At 36.0% G+C, this 26,362-nt stretch overlaps 1 protein-coding gene across 6 annotated transcripts in view; it reads left to right on the plus strand.

Annotated features, from left to right (window-relative positions):
- Tut7 (terminal uridylyl transferase 7) overlaps nucleotides 1-26,362 on the plus strand; it is a 77,580-nt gene that overhangs the window by 45,215 nt on the left and 6,003 nt on the right. For all 6 annotated transcript variants that reach the window (XM_090329526.1, XM_090329527.1, XM_090329522.1 and 3 more), the window contains exons 16-26: nucleotides 175-275; nucleotides 935-992; nucleotides 8,475-8,578; nucleotides 10,978-11,067; nucleotides 11,443-11,556; nucleotides 12,513-12,590; nucleotides 13,259-13,436; nucleotides 14,402-14,449; nucleotides 14,535-14,626; nucleotides 17,340-17,455; nucleotides 25,013-25,338. In XM_090329526.1, the coding sequence (XP_090185652.1) occupies nucleotides 175-275; nucleotides 935-992; nucleotides 8,475-8,578; nucleotides 10,978-11,067; nucleotides 11,443-11,556; nucleotides 12,513-12,590; nucleotides 13,259-13,436; nucleotides 14,402-14,449; nucleotides 14,535-14,626; nucleotides 17,340-17,455; nucleotides 25,013-25,338 (1,305 nt within the window). The remainder of the gene's footprint in view (nucleotides 1-174; nucleotides 276-934; nucleotides 993-8,474; nucleotides 8,579-10,977; nucleotides 11,068-11,442; nucleotides 11,557-12,512; nucleotides 12,591-13,258; nucleotides 13,437-14,401; nucleotides 14,450-14,534; nucleotides 14,627-17,339; nucleotides 17,456-25,012; nucleotides 25,339-26,362) is intronic.

A 26,362-nucleotide genomic window follows, 5' to 3' on the forward strand; every position in this document is an offset into this window, starting at 1 on the left:
TTTAATGTCATATACAGCTTATATTTGAATAGAAACTGAAAGAAAAATGCAAAGTGTAGAATCAATGATTACCTGATGAGAAAACACAACTGTGACATCAGATAGTTCATAACTGGGTATTTTTGACTCATGAAAGTATCATTTCAATATAATTATTATTTATATTTCCAACAGGAACTAAACTGAGCTTGTTTGGCTCCTCTAAAAATGGATTTGGTTTTAAACAAAGTGACCTTGATGTCTGTATGACAATTAATGGACATGAAACTGCTGAGGTACAGTATCCACATAAAACTTTTATTGGCTGAGCTTCTGTGGTTAACTAATAACACTCCTTGGTGTTTTCTTTATTAATCAAGAGTATGAAATGTGGTATACCGAGTACATTAAAAAGTTTAGAAATGGAGAGGAACATCTGGGAATTCGGCAAAGCCAAATGAGTGTTCCTGCTATAGATGAAGAGCCTTTTAAAAAAAAGTTATTAATGTTAGAATCCATGGCATGCAGATTAAAATTCTACCTGAAACATTAGATTAAGAGCCTTTTATGTTTTAGAGTCTGCTTGTTTCTGATTTGGAAAAATATCCAAAAGTGATCTACCCATAATTTGGAGAATGTAAATTCTACAGAGAATTTGCTATTACTCCTTATAGCAAGTCTAATCTTTTATATTCTTAGATTTTTTTTCATGTGGTTATTGGTTTTTAGGGAACTCCTAAGAAAGAATGAAAAAAGCCAGAAGTGGTGCTATGGCTCAAATGGTAGAGCTCTAGACTTTAGAAAAGCCAAGGACAATGATCAGGCCCTGAGCCCAAGCCCAAGACTGGCAAAATATAAATAAATTTTATTATTTATGAATGTAATATGAACTTTGGTCATTTTAGGAACCTGTTTTCTAACTTTGATTCAGTAGTATTTGTCATTTTTATTGTAGGGATTGGACTGTGTGAGAACTATTGAAGAATTGGCAAGAGTCCTCAGAAAACATTCAGGTATATGTTGAGTTTTGTTTGGTTGTTTGAGACAGGATCTTGTGTATCACGGGCTTTTCTTTTTTTTTTCTTTTAACATTTATTTTATTTTATTTTTTATATTTTTTAATTTTTTATTGTAATTAGTAAAAGGGTTACATGATATTTGCAAAATAGAAGGTGCATTAATTCACATACATTGATACCCTTTCACATGTCTTGGTACACATTTCCCTCCCCCCCCCACACCCCCCCACCCATCCTGGTTTTCCCCCCTTCCCTATCAAATTTCAAATATCCAAATACAAATAAATTCAATCTATCAGATAACAAAGTGAGATACTATACCAATATGAGATAACCAAGGGACAGCCAAGGAGATGAGAGACAACATAGTACATTAAGGACAACAATCATTCATTATGTGGCTTTTGTGTCAATATCCTGGAGGTCCTTTCAATTAGCTTCACATTATATGGCCTTATGTATCAAGATTTTGCTGTATTGCAAATCTCTGCTAGTAGGGCCCAAGGTTTCTACTGATTATGACAAATGAGGAAAACTATTGAGTCTAAGTTCCTTTGAGTCTGGCTTAGTTCATTTAATAGGATTTTTTCTTTTTTTTTTTTTCTTTTTTTTTAAGAATTAAAATTTTTTTTTTATTTTTTTTATTTATTTTTTTTATTGTAATTAGTAAAAGGGTTACATGATATTTGCCAGATAGAAGGTGCGTTAATTCACATACATTGATACCCTTTCACATGTCTTGGTATCCATTTCCCTCCCCCCCCACACCCCCCACCCGTCTTGGTTTTCCCCCCTTCCCTATCAAATTTCAAATATCCAAATACAAATAAATTCAATCTATCAGATAACAAAGTGAGATACTATACCAATATGAGATAACCAAGGGACAGCCAAGGAGATGAGAGACAACATAGTACATTAAGGACAACAGTCATTCATTATATGGCTTTTGTGTCAATATCCTGCAGGTCCTTTTAATTAGCTTCACATTATATGTCCTTATGTATCAAGATTTTGCTCTATTGCAAATCTCTGCTAGTAGAGCCCAAGGTTTCTACTGATTATGACGAATGAGGGAAACCATTGAGCCTAAGTTCCTTTGAGTCTGGCTTACTTCACTTAATAGGATTTTTTCTAAGTCTTTCCATTTCCTAACAAATGGGGCTATGTCATTCTTTCTGACAGCAGCATAGAATTCCATTGTGTACAAATACCACAACTTGTTGATCCACTCATCAACTGAGGGACATCTAGGTTGGTTCCATATCTTTGCTATGGTGAATAGTGCTGCAATGAACATTGTTGTGCTAGTGGGTTTAGTATGTCCTTGTTTCTGGATGGTTGGCTAAATGCCAAGTAGTGGAATTGCTGGGTCATAGGGGAGTTCTATGTTGAGCCTTTTGAGGCACTGCCACACTGCTTTCCATAGTGGTTGGACGAGTTTGCACTCCCACCAACAGTGTAGTAGTGATCCCTCCTGGCCACATCCCCTCCAGCATCTGTTGTCATTCGTTTTCCTGATCCTGGCCATTCTAGCTGGAGTGAGGTGGAATCTTAGAGTTGTTTTGATTTGCATTTCTTTTATGACCAGAGATGTTGAGCATTTCTTCATGTGTCTATAGGCCATTTTTGTTTCTTCTTCAGAGAAGACTCTCTTTAAGTCTTTGGCCCATTTTTTAATGGGATGGTTGTTACTTTGGAGGTTAGTTTTGGAGTGATTCAATTTTTTGAGTTGTTGATATATTTTAGATATGAGGCCTTTGTCCGTTATTTGGTTGGTGAAGATCTTCTCCCACTCTGTAGGCTTCCTGATTAGTTTACTAGCTATGTCCTTTGCCATACAAAAGCTCTGCAGTTTAATGCAGTCCCACTTATCCAGCCTTTCTCTGATTTGTTGTGATTCTTGGTCTTTATTAAGAAAGTTTCGACCTGTGCCAAGGAGGCCTAGTGTATCTCCTATTCCTTCCTGTAGAGTTTTCAGTGTGTCAGCTTTTACCTCCAGGTCTTTGATCCATTTGGAGTTAATTCTAGTGCAAGGTGACAAAGAAGGATCCAGCTTTAGTTTTCTGCAGGTGCTTAACCAGTTCTGCCAGCACAACTTGTTGAAGAGGCTATCTTTCTTCCATTCTATTTTTTTGGCTCCCTTGTCAAAGATTAGGTGGCCATAGGTTCACAGGCTTTTCTTGAGCTTGCAGTCCTCCTAACTCAGTCTCCCAAGTGCTTATTATAGGTGTATGCCATCATGCTAAGCTATTTTTTATTTTTATTTGTTGCATATATAAGCGTTCAGTTAATTGTGGCTCATAAAATATTTGTAATATTAGGGTTATTAAATAACTTTATAAGGCACTGGAGGTGTGGCTTGAGTGGTAGAACAATAGCCTAGCATGTGCAAGATCTAAGATCTCAAAGGTTTTAACTCTAGTATTGAAAATCAAAAATAAGACCAATGTGGTATATGAGAATGTAAGATTGAGGAATTAGTGAAAATTCATGTGTGTATTATTGTCTAGGTGTTTTATTTTCAGACAGGCAAGAAATTTCAGGAATAATTTTGCATTACCAGAATTGTATAATTTAAAGCCTATGTGTTGGTTAAAGGCATTGTATAAATCAAAGTCTAGGTCTGAGACCCTTTGTCTGAGAATGTGTTGTATGTTATTTTGTTCATCAGGGTGTATAATTATGACCAAATCACTTAGTTTTCTTTGACCTCTTTTCTTAAAATTCAACACAAAAGAATTGGATTATTTAATGTGGTAAGAGCTGAGCTGAAGGTGAATAAGATGTGGTCTGTTTCCTCATGAAATTTAAGGAAGCTGAAAATCTTCCTTTCATTTTATTTGAGTCTCAACTTTTAAAATTCCTAATATGGTCATAGACATACACACAACATACATCCGAGTTCCTTGTCCCTTGGAGTTTATGGTTTTTTTTTTACTTTATTTTTAGGAGCTTAAGTATAGATACCATTTATGTGTGGGGAAATTTTTTTATTTTGGCCTATTCAAAATGAAAATTAACCTACTATATTGAGGATGTTTTATTTTGTTTAGATTTACTTATTTATTTAGAGAGGGGTCTGACTATGTACTTGAGATTATCCTTGAACTCAGAATCCCTCTGCCTTAGACTCTGTTTTTATTATAATTGTATAGTGATGTCATTTTCTTTGTTTATTGAAAAGTATTTCCTCGCTTGGAAAATCTACCTCTAAGAATCATGTGAAGTTGGTTTTGTTGTAGTTTTCTTTCTTTTAGAATTTATATAAAGAATCTAAAACACTGTGTTGCCACGTTGTTTAGCATTTAGTTTTTGACTTTTTACAGATTGATCTCTGCTTTCTCTATTTTCTTCTATATCCTTTTAGATTTAACAACACACCTTATGTCCCTTTCCCTTACTTAACATCAATGTATATTTCCTACAAGCAAACAAAATTAAAAAGATTGTTTTAATGGTAATAATGACTGATAATGGTTAAAATGCAGTCAAAATGGTACAAGAATTAATAACAGCTAGAAGTTTGTTTTTAAACCTGTTAAAGGCATTTAACTGGGTGCTTATTAGGTGCTCAGTTCTTTATTAGTTGACATACAAACAAAAAAATCTCTGCCTGCCTTCTGACAACTTACGGATTTTTTTTTTTTTTTTTTTTGGCTAGTCCTGGGCCTTGAACTCAGGGTCTAGGCACTGTCTTAGACACTTTTTGCTCAAGACTAGTGCTTTGCCACTTGAGCCACAGAACCACTTCTGGCTTTTTCTATATATGTGGTACCAAGGAATCAGACCTGGGTATTTGTGCATGCTAGGCAAGCATTCTACAATTAGGATACACTCCCAGCCCTGGATTTTTTTTTAAGAGCTGTAAAGTTATCCGTAAACTATATACTAATGTAATATAGTGAGTACATATAGTAAGAATAGTGAGTATATATAGTGAGTATATATGTATAGTATGTATAGTGAATAATATATGTAAGTATATACTGTAAGTATATATACTATGTATAGTATATATAGTAAGTATATATAATGAATATAATAACACAATTTTCTGAAAGCTACTAGGAGAAGTTGTTGCTTAGGTAATTCATGTGATAGATGTCTTATGCTCTCAGACAATAATGATTACTCTTTGAAGAGGGTAGGAAGCAGAGTCATTTCAAAGTTACATAGATCTGAACATGAGAATTACTGGAGTGTATTTTTTGAGGCTAATGAGATGATTTGTTACATTTGGAGAAGAGTTTAAAGTAAAAATAAATTGAAGGAAGTAGGTGAAAGTTTTATATATTTGGAAGCTATATATTTTTTTTCCCATTAAATGTCTAATACAGGTAAGATACTACCTTTTTTAAGGCAACTGTTGTAGTCTGTCCTGGGTAACAGGACACAAAAGTTTTCCAAAAGTGATTCCAGATTGTGGGGGGAAAATCTAACAGTATCTAGAACTGTGAAGAAAGAGGTTAAGGGTAATATTTTAGCAGTTAGGAAATATGAAATATGAATGTTTGCAAGTGAACACCTCTGTGGAAGGGCTAACATGGGATTATCTCCAAACAAGCTGTTAGAAAGATGCAGCTGCAGTTGGCAGTTGAATAGGAGTTGTTGTTTTTTTTGTTTTTTTGTTTTAACTAGTTCTGGGCTTGAATTCATGGTTTCAGGCTCATTCAATTTGCTCATGACTGGCCATTCTACCACTTCAACTGCTCCTTCTGTGAGATGGAGTCTCACAAACTTTTTGGCTTCTGCTGGGTTTTTAACTAACCAAGATTTCAGGCTTGAACTACCAGCACCCCAGCTAAGTACATAATTTTTGCACTGAAAGATATTCTGTATATGTAAGAATGAGTTAGGACATAGAGACTAAGATCAAAAAAAATTCAATAGAAATCATTTTAGAAAAATTGAGAAATTGAGGGATGAGTGTAGACATTCAGAATGGACACATAAAGGAAATCTTTGGAATTGCAAAATGAAACCAGGATGATGTGTTAAAAATAAATCATAGAGGGCTGGGAGTTTGGCCTAGTGGTAGAGTGCTTGCCTAGCGTGCACGAAGACCCGGGTTCGATTCCTGGGTACCACATACATAGAAAAGAGCCAGAAGTGCTGCTGTGGCTCAAGTGGTAGAGCTCTAGCCTTGAGAAAAGCCAGGGACAGTGCTCAGGCCCTGAGCCCATGCCCAGGACTGGCAAAAATAAATAAATACATAAATAAATCACAGAGAACAGATTCATAAGTACTAATTGTGGTCGGTAATATCAAATTCCTAAATGAGAGAGAAAAGTGCATCTCGTTTTAAGGAGTGTTGCAAAACAGTTGCTGGAAATTTTAAAATCTTACTCTCTAGTTTTAAATTTTTGCTCCCTACTTTCTGATTTTGTGATTGCAGAACATCATTTACTAACAACGGCACTATCATTTAAGATTAGAAGACTATACATTCAAGTATGGGTCCTAGCATATTTTAAGTGTTTGATAAATATGAACTTCCTTGCTCTTATTTCCCACCTTTTTAAGCTAACTTTACTCTATCTTCCACACAGATCATATTCTTCGAAACATTTCTATTATTTATACTCTTTTCCTAGAGTAATCACTATGTATGTGATTTCCTGATAGCACTACTCCTTTCCTACCTACCTTTTGAGTCCTTTCTGTAGTTTGTCCACAGTTATAGCCATGAGTCATCAGAATCAGTGAAATGATCATTAGCTGATCTAGAATCAGTTCAATAGAAGTTTGAAGTTGGTTTTGAATCACTTGAATTCTGGCTTCAGAATTTACAAGCCATGTATTCCTAAGTGAATTTCTTCAAGTCTCTTATTTCCTCTTTTGTATGATAAGGTAAGAGTGACACATCTTTGGACATTTGTGTTGAGTACCTTAAAATAATAACCCTTTTATACCATAGGTGCTCAGAAAATAATAGCTTTTTTTGTTTTTGTTTTTTGTTTAATCATGGGACTTGAACTTTGTTTGGATCTGGGCACTGTCCCTGAGCTCTTCAGCTCAAGGCTACCGCTCCACTCCTTGAGCCACAGCACCACTTCTGATTTTCTAGTGGTTAATTGGAGATGAGAGTCTTTAGTACCCGGGCTGGCTTTGAACCATGATCCTCAGATCTCAGTCTCCAGAGTAGCAAAGATTGCAGGCATGAGCCACCACACCCGGTTAATAGCTCCTGCACTTCTCTCCCCTCCTCCGTCACAGACTTTTTTTTTTTCCCAGTCCTGGGGCTTCAACTTAGGGCCTGAGCAATGTCCTTGGGGCTTTCTCAGGACTTGAACGCAGGGCCTGAACACTGTCCTTGGGGGGCTTTCTCAGGGCTTGAACTCAGGGCTTGAGCACTGTCCTTGGGCTTTCTCAAGGCTAGAACTCTGCCACTTGAGCCACAGCACCATTTCCAGCTTTTTCTATGTATGCAGTACTGAGGAATTGAACCCAGGTCTTTGTGCATGGTAGGCAGTCCCTTTACCACTAGGCCAAACCCCAAGAGACATTTTTTTAAATAAGTGATTACCTATCTCCATTCCTGTGTCTCCATTTTGTCCACTGCCAGGATATTGTTTATTTAGTAGATGTGGCCAGTGATTCTTCTGACCTGTGCTATTGGTATTCTTGTGTTCCAGGATAATTTTCAGAGGGAATGCAGGTTCTCTGAGTTTTTCCCCCCATCTCTTATTCTTCTTACTCCTTTCCTTCAATTCTGTACTACAGTCTACAAATGTCCATGGAAGGGCCCTAAAAGCTATCTTTTTTTTTTTTTCCCCAGTCCTGGGGACTGAACTCAAGGCCTGAGCACTATCCTTGGGCTTCCTCAAGGCTAGTGCTCTACCACTTAAGCCACAACACCACTTCCAGCTTTTGTATATATGTGGTACCGAGGAATCAAACCCAGGTTGTAGTATATGCTAGGCAAGCACTCTAGTAGTAGGCCAAACTTCCAGCCCCTATCTAAAATTTGTGTATGTAGTCTTCCTTCTAGGTAAATTCTTGTAACTTTGCTGTTTTTTATATATTTTTCAAATATATATCGCTCAGATAATTTCTTTCTTTTCTCTTGAAACTTATTCCTTTATAACCTTCATAATTGTAAGTGCCTTCGTGAGTAACTTCTATATTAAAAATCCATAGATTTTTCTTAAAATAGGATATGGTTACATGAAGAGAATGAGTAGGACTCACATGTTCCTAACTCTATATTAGCTTCATCTATTCTGGTGTATCTCACATAATAACCCTGTAGACACATACATGTTCTGAATGATAGTAGATACCTTTTACGATTCTTACGATTAAAATTTTAATATGTTTCATATAAGTTTTTCAAATGATGGTACTAAATGGGCAGAGTGAAAAAAGCCAAAATTAGAATATATTCTTTTAAATTGGAGCATTAGTGTAAAAATTGTTTAATTTTTACTATTTAATTGTACTGTATTTCATCATACTGTATTTCCAACCTAGGATTAAGAAACATCTTACCTATTACAACAGCAAAAGTGCCAATTGTGAAATTCTTTCACTTGAGAAGTGGTCTGGAAGTGGATATCAGTTTGTATAACACATTGGTAAGACTTTTGCATTTTTGTTATTTGTTTGTATGGTCAAGATATGACCATGCAGGCTCTGCTGGGATCAAATTTTCAGTTCCCTTCCAAGTGCTGAAATTATAGGTTTGTACCACTATGCCAAACTCAAATTCATAAGCTATTCTTTTTATTCTTCCTTTGGGGAGATTAAGGGGAATGAATGTTATTTATGAAGTCAGTCTTTAAGACAGTGTTTGTAAAAGAGAAAGGAAGGGGAGGATTACACACACACACACACGCGCACACACACACACACACTTCTGATCACCTGTTGCTCATGCCTGTAATTCTAGCTCCCAGAAGATTGTAGTTCCTATTACCCAAGCTATGACAGAAAAGTTACATATGAAGGATCACAGTCCAGCCCTTGGGCCATAATCAACAATCTATTTAGCAAATAACTAGATCAAAATAGCTGGAGATGTGAATCAAGTGGCAGAGTACCTGCCTATTAAGTGAGAATCCTTGAGTACAAACCTCAGTATAGTATATATGCACTTGTTTTGTTTTGTTTTGAGGTAAATTTTTTTATTTTGGGGTGATGTTTAGAGGGGTTACAATTACATTCATCAGGTAGCAGGTACATTACTTCTTGAACATTGATACCCCTTCTCATGCTTTTCTCATACTTTTTCTCCCTCTACACCCTCCCAATCATTTGTAATAATTAGGTCTAGGATTCTTCTAGCAGAAGATCACAGTAGCTCAAAAGCTATGTGCATATGGCTATACAGGATGAGGCTAAGTGAAATGAACTCCAGAATATGGAAAAAAGAGGTTTATCTTTGTGGTTGTTCTTTGTAATGTACTATGTGAAGGTATTTCTTTTCCCCTTTTTTCCCCTTTATGATTTATCCTCTGTTATTACTGTATCTGACTTTGGTAATGGTTTACTACATTTATTTTTGTTTGTTTGTTTTTATCAGTGCTGTGTCTTGAACTCAGGACACTTGCTTGACTTACTGACAGTTGGCACTCTACCACTTGAGCTTCCAGCCCAGCTATTTGCTGGCTAGTTAGCAGTGGAATCTGTTTGATTCCATCCTCTGGATGCCAGTTTTCTGAGTGCCTAGAATTATAGGTGTGAGTCATCAGGGTGTGTGTGTGTGTGTGTGTGTGTGTGTGTGTGTGTGTGTGTGTGTGTGTGTAAAGTCAACTGTCAATTTCAGGCTTTGTTAAAAAGTTTTTTTTTTAAACAAACTATAAATTATCTGTTTAGTTCATTTTACTCATTTTTCAGATTTTATTTATGAGTACTTGTTTGTAATGTAATGTTCTAAGGCTGGGGATGTTGAGAAAATTCAGTTGATGTCATCCACTTAAGCTGTGGCTATAGCTGAGCTATAGGGTATTTGATCAGTATGTGTGAGGCATTAAGTTACATCCTTTTGAACCAAAAATATATAAAATGTAAATGCAAAATATTTAATTCAATAATTTCAGAGTATTTGTATTAGCATTCACATAAAATGACATTGCAAGCTGTTCTGATTGTATTAAACTTTACTGTAACTTGTAAATAGAATATATCATTGGATATAATTGTGTGCCTATAGATGGGCACTATTCAAGCCAGATAACTCTACCCTTCTTTTGTTTTCACACTTGGTTTGCTTGTATTCTTATGGGATCTCTGATGCTCCCAAGAACCTTCTATTAACATAATGCCATGGGTACATGGAAGAGGGAATCTTATGTCTAATTTACAGAAGCTAATAGTTTATTTTAATAGCTCTTTTTCTTTAGATGATCAGATTAGACATATGATCATAATGGAGTTCTTGTAGTCAGATATTACAGAAATTCTTCATTATTGTCTAGCAAGTGAACAGCACTTTTCTTTGGAGGAAAAAAGGTTAAATTCTTTTTTGTTCTATTAGTAGGTTTGAACTCAGGGTCTGATTGTTATCCCTTAGCTTTTTTTTTTGCCAGTCGGAGGGCTTGAACTCAGGGCCTGAACACTGTCCTTGGGCTTTTCTCAAGGCTAGTACTCTGCCACTTGAACCACAGCAGCACTTCCAGCTTTTTTCTACGTATGTGGTACTGAGGAATCCAATCCAGGTCTTTGTGCATGTTAGGCCAAACTTCCTGGCCCCTCCCTTAGCTTTTATCACTCAAACCTAGTGCTCTACCCTTTAATCATCTCCACTTCTGTCCTTTTGTTGGTTTATTGAAAATAATAATCTCAAGGACTTTTTTCTTGGTCTGGGAACCAAGATCCTCAGATCTCAGCTTTCTGAGTAACTAGCATTACAGGAATGAGCCATTGGTACATGGCTCCAAATGATTTTTTTAAATGAATCACATAGAAAAGCTTTCCAATGTAATTTTTTTTCAATCTATTTGATAGCCTTACAGTATGTTTTCCCTTTTAATAGGCCCTTCATAACACAAGGCTTTTATCTGCTTACTCGGCCATTGATCCCAGAGTGAAATATTTGTGCTATACCATGAAAGTGTTTACAAAGGTGAGTATACTTTTTGTTTTGATTTATCAGGACATTGCATTGCATGTTCAGACCTAATTTAAAACATTGTTCTGTATTTTGTAATGTACCCTATTCATGTCAGTGCATCCTAGAACTATTTGAGGAATCCTATGCACAAGCTGAAATTTGGTTCTATGAAATTTTACAGTATGTCTAACAGTCCACTATTTTGTCAGCTTTAGTATGGTTTGGTTTGAAGCAATTAATGTTTTCAGAATATTTTAACCATTGAAAATGAAAGAGTTACAGTGGTTTCCCAAATAAGTCACTTTACTTTACAATAATTGGAGGACTACAAGTTTAACAAAAAAAACATAGGTGACTTTTCAGTTGTTCTTTGTGTTCTTTTTCTAGATGTGTGATATTGGTGATGCATCTAGGGGTAGCTTATCATCATATGCATATACTCTTATGGTGCTATATTTTCTTCAACAGAGGAATCCACCAGTTATTCCTGTCCTTCAAGAGGTAGATTTCTTTTTAATTTTTATTATTTTTTTTTAATTTAAGAGGGGTTACAGTTATATTCACCAGATAGAAGGTGCATTACTTCTCACACACTGATATCCCTTCTTATGTTTTTGTCCCCATTTCCTTCCCCATACCCCGTCCCCTCATTTTTCCCCTCCTATTTCAAATAAACAAGTAGACATCTATGTAATATACCAGGTAACAAAGTGGGATACTGTAACAGTATGAGATTAACCAAAGGGCAACACACGAGAAGAGAGAAAAACATAATACATTAAGAATAACAGTCACTCATAATTAAGCTCTTATTTTCATGTCCTGGAGATCCATTAATTTGGCCTCATCCTATATGGCCTTATGTATCTAGGTTTGAGCTATTGTAATCCTCTGCTAGGAGAGTTCTAGTTGTGTACTAAGTATTACAGATGAGGGAAACCATTAAGCCTATGTTCCTTTGGGTCTGGCTTACTTCACCTAGTATGATTTTTTCCAAGTCTTTCTATTTCCTTACAAATGGTGCGATGTGGTTCTTTCTGATGGCAACACAGAATTCCATTGTGTGGATTTCTTGATCATAGCCATTCTAACTGGGTCTTTATTAAGAAAGTTTCAACTGTGCCAAGGAGACCTAGTGTATTTCCTATTCCTTCTTGTAAAGTTTTTAGGGTTTCTGCTTTTACAAGAGGTATTGAGACTATTTCCTCTTGCCCATTCTGTTTTTTTCTGAGTTATAATAAAACACCAGTGTGGATGAAAAAAAAAGAAGTAGTTTTGTTTTGTTTTGTTTTGTTAAGAAATTACATTTCTTTTCCATAAAGCAGAGTTTCTGAGCCTTCTCTTCTCTAAAATTTTGGAATTAGGTAGTTATTAAATGTTTAACTATTTTCCTAGAAGATTTTTATTCAATGCATTATATTTGTAACCCTCAATGATAATTTAAAATTTAATTTCAGATATACAAAGGTGAAAATAAACCTGAAATATTTGTTGATGGCTGGAATATTTATTTTTTTGATCAAATAGATGAGCTGGTATGTATTTTAAAAGTAAATGTTTTTCCTTTATTCTTGTCTAAAAGTTACCTGCAATATACTATACAGGTTTATTGTGTTTATTTATATTACTTTAAGTGAAAGGTTGTCATTTATTGATGTTTCCTTTGGGAACTAAGAATGTGGCCTGACAGCAGAGCAATTGACCTGGCATGTGGCCAAAACCTGGGGCTCCATCCCTAACACTACAAGTAAAAAGGTATTTCCTTTGAAATGACAATATATCTATTAAGCCAAGTGAGTTTGCAGTCAGTCTGTCCATAATTTCTTTAACCTTCTGATTCCAAATAGCTAAATAGCTTTATTCCAGGTAACAGATACTTACTGTGTTGTTTTTGGATTACGAGGATTTAATGGGCCCAATATCACCAGAGCTCTTAGAATTTTCTTTAGGATTCTCCCCCTAGCATGTTATGATATCTGTCACTTAAAATTCTGACATTTTCTTGTTTTCAAGCAGAATGGTAGAGATGAATTAACTGGCATAAGTAACAACTTAAAATATGAAAACATATATACATTTTTTTATGTATTTAAACTTCAGTTGAGTAGAAAAAAGTACTAATTTTCCCACTGAGATACAGATAAATATTACTTTTACCAATTTTTTTCTCAAGCATGATATTCCTGTTTTGTTCTATTTCCAGCCTAACTATTGGTCAGAATATGGAAAAAATACAGAGTCTGTTGGGCAGCTATGGCTTGGACTTCTTCGTTTTTATACAGAAGATTTTGATTTTAAAGAACATGTTATTAGCATCAGGAGAAAAAATCTGCTTACTACTTTTAAGAAGCAGTGGACCTCAAAATACATTGTTATTGAAGGTACAGATAAAAACTTTAGAAGAGGTTAAAGTTTATAATGAATATATTTCTTCTCCTAATAAAGCTCTTCCCTGTCTCAGGGCTTTAAGTTCATCTCATTCTTTTACTCAGAGCTGTCACTCTAGTAAAACCACATATTTCTAGTCCTAAGGCATTTTCTTTTTGTACTGAATTCAGGGATCCATGGTAGTCATTAGTGTTCATAGATGATTATTTTGAATTTGTGGGATTTTTTTATTGTAATAAGAGAAAATTGAGTTTGTACACATGAAAAATGAACAGTGAAATTGATCTAATAGTACTTGGTTGATCTAATAGTACTTATTTTGTTTTTAAAATATATTTGTATCACCTACGCATATGAAAATGAGCAGAAGAGCCAGGTGCTTGTGGGTTCATCTCTGTAATCGTAGCTACAACGGAGGCTAAATCTGAGAATTGTGGTTTTCGTTCACTAGGGCAGGACAGTCTTCCACTTAACCAACAAAAAGCCAGAAGTAAAGCTGTAGCTCAGGTAGTAGAAAGTTTGCCTTGAGCAATAATGCTTAGCAACACTGAGCAGGCCTTGAGTTCAAGCCCCAGAACTGGTGTACACACACTCACCAAAAAAATCCAAATAAATCACTTTTAGTGATACGTTATTGTACACGTTTTTGTGATTTCTACATCTACTGTAAAGTGGTATTCATCAGGAATCATCTGTGTCTTTTTTACACAGTAATTCTTCCTCAATTAGCTCTCCTAAAATAAGATAAAGGACTTTATAACTATTTCTATATAAAGCAATAGTGTTTTGTCTGGTTAATAATTAGGGAGCCATTTGCTTTTTATATAGTTAAGATTATCTATTTCTTGGCTGCTTTACAAATGTTAAGCTAAACTAAAGATAGTTCTTTATTATAAACAAAGTATGCGAACAGCAGCATTTCCTCTTGATTTTCACTTTTACTCTTTAATTTTCTTAGATCCCTTTGATTTGAATCATAATCTTGGAGCTGGTTTATCAAGGAAAAGTAAGTTACTCTGCTCATAACTTTTAATGCATTCTTTTTTCTTTCTAGTCCATTTAATCAAGTTCTTACATTTTTTTCTTCATAGTGACAAATTTTATAATGAAAGCTTTTATCAATGGTAGAAGAGTATTTGGAATTCCAGTCAAAGGATTCCCAAAGGACTACCCCTCAAAAATGGTAAGCATTTATTAGAAGTGCCTCAAATGATTTTTACAATACTGCAATTCTCGTGAGTCTAACCATAATGAGCCTGTTTTTAGGTTTTTGAGATCAGGTCTCACTATGTAGGTTATGCTTGCTTCAAGATCATAATTCTTCTGTTTCAGCCTACCAATTGTAGGAATTAGGCCATGTGCACTACATCTAGTCTCTGAACAGAAAGTGCCCCTGATAGTAGTCATGAGCATGGGGAGAAATAGCAAGAAGAGGAGTGTGTGAAATTCGGAGGCTTTTCTTCATTGGCACCACATTTCAAAAAATTCATATCCCTACTTTTAACCCCTGAGGTAACTTTTCAGCACAGAAGACAGATTTATGATTCCTAAGTTCTTAGTTTTCCTCTTAATACCTTCATGGATGGCACTATTGTTCCACTAAAATTCAGCTCCATAGCAGCACAGTGTATGAAAATCTAAGATATTTAGACTTGGAATGTTGCTTTTAAGGAGTAATAAATTCCCTTGATGGGACTAGAAGAATATATTGCCTTTACTGTGAACTATCCACTTTCATATAATTGATACCTGATCTTCTAAGGAAACAAAGTCATTGAAAACAAAATAAAACTATGATTGAAAAAGTAACTCTTGAGGGCTGGGAGCATGGCCTAGTGGTAGAGTGCTGGCCTAGCTAGCATATACTAAGTCCTAGATTCATTTCCCTGGTACCACATGCACAGAAAAAGCCAGAAATGGTGCTGTGGCTCAAATGAAAGAGCACTAGCCTTGAGAAAGTCCAAGCCCAGTGCCCGATCCTTGAGTTCAAGTCCCAGGACTGGCAAAAAAACAAAAACAAAAAGTAACTCTGGGCCCGGGCGCTGTCCCTGAGCTCTTCAGCTCAAGGCTACCATTCTACCTCTTGAGCAACAGCATCACTTCTGGTTTTCTGGTGGTTAACTGGAGATAAGAGTCTCATGGAGACTCTTGCCCTCTCTGGCTTTGAACCACGATCCTCAGATCTCAGCCTCCTGAGTAGCCACGATTATAGGCATGAGCCACTGCACCTGGGGAAAAAGTTATTTTAGATAAAGTACAGACTTTACTATTTTATTCAGAATAAAGTTACTTTTTCTTAGTTTTAATGTGGTCGGTAAAAACATTTGTTTGTTGTTTGGCTATATTTGGGCTTGAACTCAGGGTTTCATTTCAGGCTTGTCCATTAGATGCCCTGTTACTTGAGCTATGTCTCCTAGTTCTTTTTTGCATATTCATTTTGTAACATCTCAGTTTTGGGTTTTTTGTTTGTTTGTATGGGTGTGTGTAATGGAGCTTGAACTCAGCCTGAGCGCTGTCCCTGAGCTCTTCAGCTCAAGGCTACTGCCCTACCCTTGAGCCAAGTACCACTTCCCACTTTCTAGAGGTTAAGTGGAGATAAAGAGTCTCAGGTCCTGTTGTCCCTGGGCTGGCTTTGAACCTTGATCCTCAGATCTCAGCCTCCTGAGTAGCTAGGATTATAGGCATGAGCCACCATGGTTGGCTTCAGTCTCTGTTTTTGTCCCAACTGATTTAAGACTGATTTTTCTTTTACTGATGTAATGTGTAGCTGTTCTAAGACGTGATACCTTCGCTAATTTAAGGTACAAGGTACCTGTGTAATAGGGATCACAGACATGGGTATCATTCTTAACTTTTCATTTCAGCTAACAACTTCCCACTTGCTTTCCTCATAAAGACTTTTTTGATGAATCTCAACTGAATGCTTATATAGTTGCATTAAGCATTTCCCTGTATCTGTGTGCCTCGTTTATGGTAGATACTTCTGTGAAAGTCTTTTACACTAGGGCTGAATAACTAGTTCAATCAGATTGCCTGGAAATTTTGTTAAAGTGCATATTCTGGTTGTAGATAACAGTGTGAAGCACAAGATTCTGTACTTCCAATGAGCTGCCAGGTAATATTGGTGCTCATAATCCCTCTTTATTCCTTAATATTAGTAGTAAAGAGGTTAGCAGCCTGATGATCATTGTTTTTTTTTCTTCAGAGGCCTCACCAAAACAAATTATTTTCCTTACCACAAAATTTTCACAGTGGGATTCAGCTTTTTGGTTTTATGAGGCCTTTGTACCTTTTTTCAAGTGTACTTAAACCTTTTAAAGTTTGATTTGCAGAGTGCTCTGTCTAGCTGAATGGAATAAACAAAAGCACATTTAGGAAAATCTGTCCTTAATATTCTTTTTTTTATATATTTTTATTGTAATTAATAGAAGGGTTACATTATATTCACCTGTTAGAAGGTAAATTATTTCACAAATATTGATATCCTTTCTCATGTCATGGCCCCCCCCCCCCCCCCCCCCCCCCCCCCCCCGCTCATCTTGAATCTTGAATCTTGATTCCCCCCTTCCCTCTCCTATTTCAAATAACCAATTTAGCATATATAAAATGTATCAGATAACAAGGTGAAATATTGTAACAATATGAGATAACTAAGGGACAACAAAAGAGATCAGAAATAACAGTACATTATGTTCTTCATATTCTTAATGGTTTTGGATTTCATTAAGAATTAAGCCATCTAAACATTTCTAAAGAATACTCATTAGAGGGTTAAGAAATTGGACGTATTTGGATGTAAAGTCACTCTTCAGTGTCTAAGATTTTTTTGTGTGTGTGTGTGTGCTCTGATCTCACATCAGTAGTTTAGAATTTTACATATTTATGTTTTTCTCTAGGAGTACTTTTTTGATCCGGATGTACTAACTGAAGGAGAACTGGCCCCAAATGATAGATGTTGCCGAATTTGTGGTAAAATTGGACACTTTATGAAGGATTGCCCTATGAGGAGAAAGTAAGCACATGTTTAAAAGGATGATGTGTGTGTGTGTGGTGTGTGTGTGCATGTGTATCATATGTGCCAGTCTCGATTTGGACATTGCCCTTGAGCTTCTGACATTACCACTACTTATGGCATGCTAGAGATAAGAGTTTCGTGGACTTTCCTCCTGGGTCCTGGCTTTTTAACTACAATCTTCAAATCTCAGCCTCTTGAGTAGCTATGATACAGATAAGAGCAATTGGTGCCTGGTGGTGATTTTGTTTTTGTTTTCATTGTCCTATTTTTTTTAACCACAAGGTAATTACATTTTTGTCTACATTTATGCCATTCCTTTAGATTTTTGTGTTTGATTTTTATGTTACTGAAGTATGCTTCTATTTGAGGAATAGGACATATAAAAGAATCTATATAATGTTTTCTATGTATTTTCCTTCATTCATATATGAGTAACAATCTCCCACCTTGTTTTACCAATAATCTTCTAGTCAACTTGGAAAGGTTGCAATATGCGTAAAAGGCTAAGATGGTCAAAGACAGATTTTCTTTTTTCAAAACCGGATCTCTCCATATTGTTAGATGGCCCATGTGGCTTCATACTAGAGTTTTCTGCTTTAACCCCTTAGTAGCTGAGAATAGGTACCTGGACCTCTATTCCACCACTGTGCCTGGAGAAAAGCTGAGATTTTCCTTTTTTAAGTAAAAAACAAGCAGCAGTGACTATTTAAATATTTTTTATCTTATTATATCCACTTAAGCTTGTCTGGACAATAGGAAATAGTGGTGGAAGAATGAGCGCTTCTGAAGTATATGCTAAAATTTGAGATATGCATAATTTGAGATATGGAATTGTTAATTCTATGAAAATAATTCTGCTGAGATTATGTGACAGAAACAACTAATTCTCTTATTAAATTTCTGGTGTTTTTTTCATCTGTGTTTGTGTTTGTGTAAGCAGGATGAGTAATTTCACTGTGATATTCCCATGGATGATTTAGTGTATTTCACTCCATATCAGCCTCTCAGTCTCCTTTCCTTCCAATTTATTTTTAGTATCACTGAAGGAATTAAACTTGAAGGGTAAAAATAATCACACATAAAATTTTAGAAAGTAACTTAGAATTTTTATTAATGTATTTTATTAGCCCTTTTTTATTGTATTACAATACAATAAGTTGTATTAAAATACAATAAATTGTCAAGGTAATGTATAGAGGGGTAACAGTTAACATTCATCAGGTAGTGAGTACATTATTTCTTGGACATTGATAGCCCTATCCTTCAAACTATATAATGTAACTGTTAAAACATCCTTATAGAATAGTTGCTAAATACTCAAGATTTGTGATCACTGCAATTACTGCATAAAAGTGAAAGGAATATTGTCTCTTGGCTCTTCACTTTTTACGCTTTTGGTATACATATGAAGAATAAAACCTTATCAATTAGTATAAAACCTTATCAATTAGAAAACATCAGTTAGTATTCTCATTAGATTTAAGTGGTTCAAATTATAAATTCCAAAGTAAGCACTACTCAAATCTTTATTTGAGGAAGTTTTTTTCATTTAATATAAAAATAGTTCATACTTTTTAGAGTGCCCAAATACTGTTGAAAAAACAATATTCTATGATAAAGAACAATTTTTTTTATGTTTTGTAGTCTTTATTTTGTTACAACTTACATTCCTTATTGGGCATGAGCTAATCAACAAGACAATAAACAAAGAACAATCACAGATTGCAATCATTTTTGCAGTGGAAATAGATCCAACATACTTTTTTCTTACGTATTGTTCATAGTAAGCCAATTTTTATTCTGTATATTCTTACTTATTTTCCAAATGATTTCTACATTTAAGGGTACACTGTAATGTTTCAATACATGCAGTGACCAAATCAGGCTAATTCAGATTTATGTCATGTTGTCTCTTTCTTTTTATTTTCGTTTCTCTTCTTTCTTTTTTTTTTTTTTTCTTTTTTGGTGCTCCTGGAGTCTGAACTCAGGAACTGGACATCTGTTAGTACTTTTCAGCTACAGCACTACATCCAGGGTGTGTGTGTGTATGTGTGTGTGTGCGCGCACGCGCGCGCACATACGTACATGCTGGTTAATTTGAGCTAAAGGTCTCATGGGCTTTCCTTTTTGGATAATTTTGAACTGCAATCTTCAAATCTCAGCCTCCTGAGTAGCTAGGATTGTAGGTGTGAGCAGGTAGAGTGCCCAGTCAGTAGTGCCCAGCTTATCATTTCTTTTTGATTGAAATTTAAAATTCTCATTTTAGCTGCTTTGAAATGGCCAATAAACTATATATGGTACTTTTGCTGTACAGTAGATTAGCAGAACTTTGTCCTTTAGTCTTACTGGGTCTTTGCATCATTTACCAAATTTGAGCATGCATTTGAAAATATTGAAAGCTTGTGTTGTTTTAAATCAGCAAATTTTTAAAAATATTTTTATTGTGATTAATAGAAGGGTTACATTATATTCACCAGATACAAGGTGCATAACTTCACAAACGTTGATACCCTTTCTTATGACATGGTCCCCATTTCCCTCCCCCCCTCCCCCCCCCCCCCCCCCCCCGCTCATCTTGATTTCCCCCCTTCCCTATCCAATTTCAAATAACCAATTAAGCACATATAAAATATATCAAATAACAAGGTGAAATATTGTAACAATATGAGATAACCAAGGGATGGCTAAAGAGATGAGAGGATTTAGTCTGTCCTTGTTTCTGGACAATTGGGTAAATGCCTAGTAGTGGAATTGCTGGGTCATAGGGGAGCTCTATGTTTAATCTTTTGAGGAACTGCCATACTGCTTTCCATTGTGGTTGAACGAGTTTGCACTCCTACCAACAGTGTAGTAGTGATCCCTCCTGGCCACATCCCCTCCAGCATCTATTATTAGTTTTCTTGATCTTGTCCATTCTAACTGGAGTGAGGTAGAATCTTAGAGCTGTTTTGATTTGCATTTCTTTTATGACCAGAGATGTTGAGCATTTCTTCATGTGTCTATAGGCCATTTTTGTTTCTTCTTCAGAGAAGACTCTCTTAAGTCTTTGGCCCATCTTTTAATGGGATGGTGGTTACTTTGGAGATTACTTTTGGAGTGATTCAATTTTTTGAGCTATGATATATTTTAGATATGAGGCCTTTGTCCATTGTATGGTTGGTGAAGATCTCCCATTCTAATTAATTTACTAGCTATGTCCTTTGCCATACAGAAGCTCTGCAGTTTAATGCAGTCCCACTTATCCAGCCTTTCTCTGATTCGTTGTGTTTCTTGGTCCTTATTGAGAAAGTTTCGACCTGTGCCAAGGAGGCCTAGTGTATCTCCTATTCCTTCTTGTAAAGTTTTCAGTGTGTCGGCTTTTACTCGAGGTCTCAGATCCAAGTTTTTGAATGTAATTTTACTCTAACAGAGAAAGTAAGATTTTACAAAAATCCAACAATTTCAGATAAATTTAGGGTTTGAGGTAAGGCTGTATGTGTGTGAAAATGAAGTGTTTGAAACAAAGCCTTATGATCTGTTAAGGTACTCCCAGTTAATTTAGTAAGTAGAGATAGGAGGATCGTAGTTTAAGGCAATCTAGTTTTTGATTAAATTTTATTTTATTTATTTATTTTTTGCCAGTCCTGGCTTGGGATCAGGGCCTGAGCACTGTCCTTGGACTTTCTCAGGGCTTAGCACTCTACCACTTGAGCCTCAGCATCACTTCCAGCTTTTTTCTTTGTATGTGGTACTGATGAATCGAACCTGGGTCTTTGTGCATGCTAGGCAAGCACTCTACCACTATGCCAAACTCCCGGCCCCTAAGGCAATCTAGTTTTATGATTTAACTTCTTAATTAAATGAGAAAAATATGACAAATTCAAAGTTCAAAGGCATATATCTTTTCAGATCTATGATTGTGCTAAATTTTGTTGCTGTTTTTTTTTTGTTGTTGTTGTTGTTAAAGCAATCTAGTTTTTAAAAAGAAAGTAAAGGCAGTAAGGTCATGCTCTTTGGATTTTACCTGTGTCCCTAGCTACTGGAGAGGCAGAAATTGTTAAGAGTTATGGATTGAGGCCAGTTTGAGCAAAATATTAATGAGATCCTCGCCTTAGTCAATAAGCTGAACATGTGAACATGGTGACCTGTACTCCTTTTCTGTGCAACATGGGATGATGTTGGTCTGGTTCTGCCAGTCCCAGGTAGAACCACAAGGCTCTGCCCTCTCTGCCACGTTCCCCCCACTCCCACCCCAAAGAACTAAAGCAGAAGTATGTAGTGGCCATGGCTCAAGTGAGAGTACTGGATTAAGAAATATAGAGTTGTAAAATACATGAAAGAGCCGTCCGTGGTGGCTCATGCCTGTAATTCTAGCTAGTCAGGAGGCTAAGGTCTGAGGATCACAGTTCAAAGCCAGCCCAGCACTAGAGTCTGGGAGACTCTTATCTCCAATTAACTACCAGAAAACCAGAAGTGCTGCTATGCTTCAAGGTGCAGGACAGTACCCTTGTGCTGAAGGGCTCAGGGACAATGCCCAGGCTCAGAGTTCAAGCCCCACAACTGTCCAAAAAAAAAAAAAGGGGGCTGGGAGTTTGGCCTAGTGATAGGAGTGCTTGCCTAGCATGCTCAAAGACCTGGGTTTGATTCCTCAGCACCACATACATAGGAAAAAAAAATCCGGAAGTGGTGCTGGTAGAGCTCTAGCCTTGAGAAAATCCAAGGACAGGGCTCAGGCCCTGAGCTCAAGCCCAGGACTGGCAAGAAAAAAAGAAAAAAAAAAAAAACATAAAAGAACGTAACCCCAAAACAAACAAGCCTAGATAATTGAAACCATGTCTTATGAACAAGTTCAGCATCGTTCATGTATATTTAGGAGGATCTCAGTCATAGCTAGCCAAGGTAGAGACCCTGTCTGAACAAGAACTAAAAGTAAAACTGGCTGGAAATACAGCTCTCAAGTAAAGAGGTACTGAGTTCACTCTGGGAAGGTGATGATGATCTGAAAACTCAGCTCTTGAACATGATTGCTTGCTGGTTGAGACTTTGGTGTCTCATCACCAAATTTGGATGGGTAGGTTGTTCTGCGCACAAAAATTCTCTTCCTTTGGCCAAATTCTAGTCTTTACCATAAAGCAGCAGGTGTAAACAAAGTATCTTCCTGTGTGTTGCAAGCCCTTCACAGCAAATTGATAGAAGGGTAACCTATGAAAGTATGATTTGTGACTGCCAGGATTAATGACTGAAGTGATGGGGCTCGTGTGACCCAGCCTGTAAACCTGTTCAGTCTAATGCTAACTGAGTAACAGAGCTGAATTGGAGATACCCAGTTGGTGTGAAGAGAATCAAAGATTGGTTACTGGTGTTGGAAAACATGTTACCAATGTAACACTGAAGTTTGTTTTCCATACATTGTATAAGGCTAGGCACCAATGGCTCCTATAAGCCTTGCTATGCAGGAGACTGAGATCTGAGGATTGACAGTTGAAGCCAGACCAAGCAGAAAAGTTTTTGAGACTCTTGTCCAATTAATTACCCAAAAACTGGAAGTGGAATTGTAGCTCAAGTAGTAGAACTGTAGTGTTGAGCAAAAAGCTATGAGATCATGCCTAAACCCTTAGCTTCAAACCCAGTACTGGTTCGAAAAACAAATATAATGTGAGTTACATGTGCTTTGGCATTAGTGCGTGTGTACACACACACACACACACACACACACACACACACATTTGTAACAAGAAACAAGTCACAGTTTTCATAGAAGAATTTTATTTAGTGGCCAGATCCAAGGAATAATGCTAGTCATTGCTTGATCCCGCTAAAATGTGCTGTTAGAAATATCCATAAGAAAGAGTACAAGTGCATCACCAAAAGCAGTTTAAATGGTATTGCGTAGAGGAAAATAAAATTACATAAATCTTAAAAAAAGAGCAAGGTACTGAGTTAACTTGTACTGCCAAATATTTTACAATACTTGCATGCATACATACATACATATATACATACAAAACATGGCTTTAGCTGAATACGATCAAGACTATTGTCTCATGTGCATAGTTAACCCTGGTCCTTTTGGTCATAAACCTACTTACTAATTTGTTGTTTCAACAGGGATAGAAGAAGAAAGGAGATGATGAGTATTTCTATTCGGCATAGTAGAAGTTCAGAGATTTTTTTTTTAGTCAGTAAATAGTCAAATGAGTTTCCCCAGGGCCTCAACTATATCTGATGTAAAGTGACTGGGGTGTGGCTTATTGAAATTTGTCCTCATTGGCCATTGATTGTAATAGGGCACCCTTATTTTGCATTTCACAACTTAAAAAAAAAACTCATAATTTGTGCTTTTTCCTATTTACCCTTTTCAGAGGCAAGGGCATGGGTTTAATTGGTAGAGATGGATTGTGGGTTTGGATGATATTTGTGAGGGTTTTTTTTTATAATAATACTTTTAATTCAAAAACTACTCAGAATCAGACAGTGTCAGGGACTGAATTTTTTTCTTAGTACTTCTTTAAAAATTCAGATAAGGGCTGGCAGTTTGGCATAGTGGTAAGAGTGTTTGCCTAGCATGTACGAAGATCTGGGTTCAATTCCTTGGTACCACATACATAGAAAAAGCTGGAAGTGGTGCCGTGGCTCAAGGGGTAGAGTGCTGGTCTTGAGAACAGCCCAAGGACAGTGCTTAGGCCCTGAATTCAAGCCCCATGACTAGCAAAAAAAAAATTAAAAAAATAAATAAAAATTCAGATAATAGTAATTATACTGAGGTAAAAGTGATTTTGACATTTTAAGAGTATAAATCTTCTTTATTTGTTTATTTGAAGTTGGAAAGGGAAGGGGGGTAAACAAGATGATTGGGAGGGGGTTGGGGGAGAGAAATGGAGACAAAAACATGAGAAGGGGAATCAATGTGTGAGAATGTATCTACTATCTGGTGAATATAACTGTAACCCCTCTATACATTGCAATTAAAAAAAGAACATAAATCTTCCTATGATCATTATTTCTTCTACTACCCAGTCACAAATGCCAATGTGCCAGAAAGGCAGTTCCATGAGTCCTGACACAGATGATTTTGGTTTCATTGCAAAGAAGAAATTCGACCAGAGTCGTACTAATTGTGAAAGTGTGTTTTATAACAGAATGATTTTGAAAATGAAAAAGGAACAACAAACAAAATAGTCTACATCCTGAACTCCACAGAAACATTCATTACTCCAAAGATTGCATATCAATAGATTCAACCAACTGCGTATCAAAAGTATTTTGAAAAGTAAATATTATTTTGTGTATTGAACAGTGCAGAATTGTTTATCTAGAATATATGCATAGGTTATTGAAACAACATACTCTTTATATATATATATATGGCTTAATTATTTATTGATTTTGGTTTATTTATTGAAACCAATCGCCCGTGTATATTGAGGGCTGGCTGTACATTCTTAATAGAGAGAATGTAGTGCTTACTTCTTGATTTCCTTGTTTACTTTATATTCCTGGTAATCTCCACATGCTGGTGATATTTTACTGTTTCTTTTTAGACTTTTCTTACAAGTATGATTATATCTTCTATAGAGTGAGAAGACGGCGTGATCAGGAAGATGCCCTGAACCAAAGACAGCTTGACAACAAAGAGAAAAGAAGCAAAGAGGACAAAGAAATTCAAAACAAGTTTACAGAAAGAGAAGTATTGACAAAAGAAGACAAACTCATGCAATGTACATCTCAGAAAGCCAAGCCTATGAGGGCAGCTGTTGACCTTGGGAGGGAGAAAATTCTCAGGCCATCAGTGGACAAATGGAAGAGACAAGATGATAAAGACTTAAGAGAAAAACGCTGTTTTATTTGTGGAAGAGAAGGACACATTAAAAAGGAATGCCCACAGTTTAAAGGCTCTCCAGGTAAGTGTATATCCTGACGTTCGTACTCAAATGTCAAGGAAAAAAAAATTGTTTTAGAACTCTTCTCACTTTAGTTATATTTTTTTAGGAAATAAGCTTTTGTTTTAATAAAGCACTGGGTACCAGTGGCTCATATCAATAATCCTAGCTGTTTAGAAGCTGAGATGTTAGGATCAAGGTTCAGAACCAGCATAGTCAGAAATGTTTGATTTTATCTCCAGTTAACTAGCAAAAAAAGAACTAAATGCACACAATACCAGCCATTATCACAAGCCTAACAAGAGAACTGGCAAAAGAAAAATGACTACTAATGACCTTTTTCTATCTCCTTCAGGTCTTAAATACATGTTCCTAGGATTTAATTTTGTGCAAGTGATTTGATGTTTTTTTTTTCTCAGATATTAAGTCAAAGTTTTCTCATCCTCAGTATCTATAAAACAAGCTCAAGGTAGATCTTTCCTGAGGGAGTAGCCAAAGTTTTCTCAAAACACCACACTGTGTATGGTTTAGCTACATACTATGTTTATACATCTTTAGGTGCATGCATAGAAAAAGGAATAGAAAGAAAAACACTGGCCTATTAATTTGGGCTATATTTGTAGAGAATAATTATGGAGGATTTTATATTTGGAGGTTATTATTTTACTAAATTTATTTAAGTTAACATGGCCATCTTGCTGAGGAATAAAAACTAATAGTCATTTAAAATATTTCCAAATCTGTGATAAATGTAATGATGTGCACTTGCTTGGGACGCTGAGGCAGGAAGAACAGTTAAGCCACAGAGCTTGAGACCAACCTGGGTAGCTAGTGAATCCTTCTCATGCATTAAACAAATCATCCACAAAGCTTGCCCCTTTGAGTTGGTGCTTATGAATCCACCATTTTTTTTTAATTTTTTACTAAAATCAGTATGTGTCCATTATTTCCATGTAACTATTCATGGAAGAAGTGTTGGGAATTAAAATCGGCATCTCTTCCTTGCTGGGCAGGTTGTTCTATCATTATGTTTTAGATAAGGCCT

Source organism: Megascapheus bottae, chromosome 3 (assembly GCF_031878675.1).
Source record: "Megascapheus bottae isolate mThoBot1 chromosome 3, mThoBot2.hap1, whole genome shotgun sequence".
Classification (NCBI taxonomy): Eukaryota; Metazoa; Chordata; class Mammalia; order Rodentia; family Geomyidae; genus Megascapheus; species Megascapheus bottae.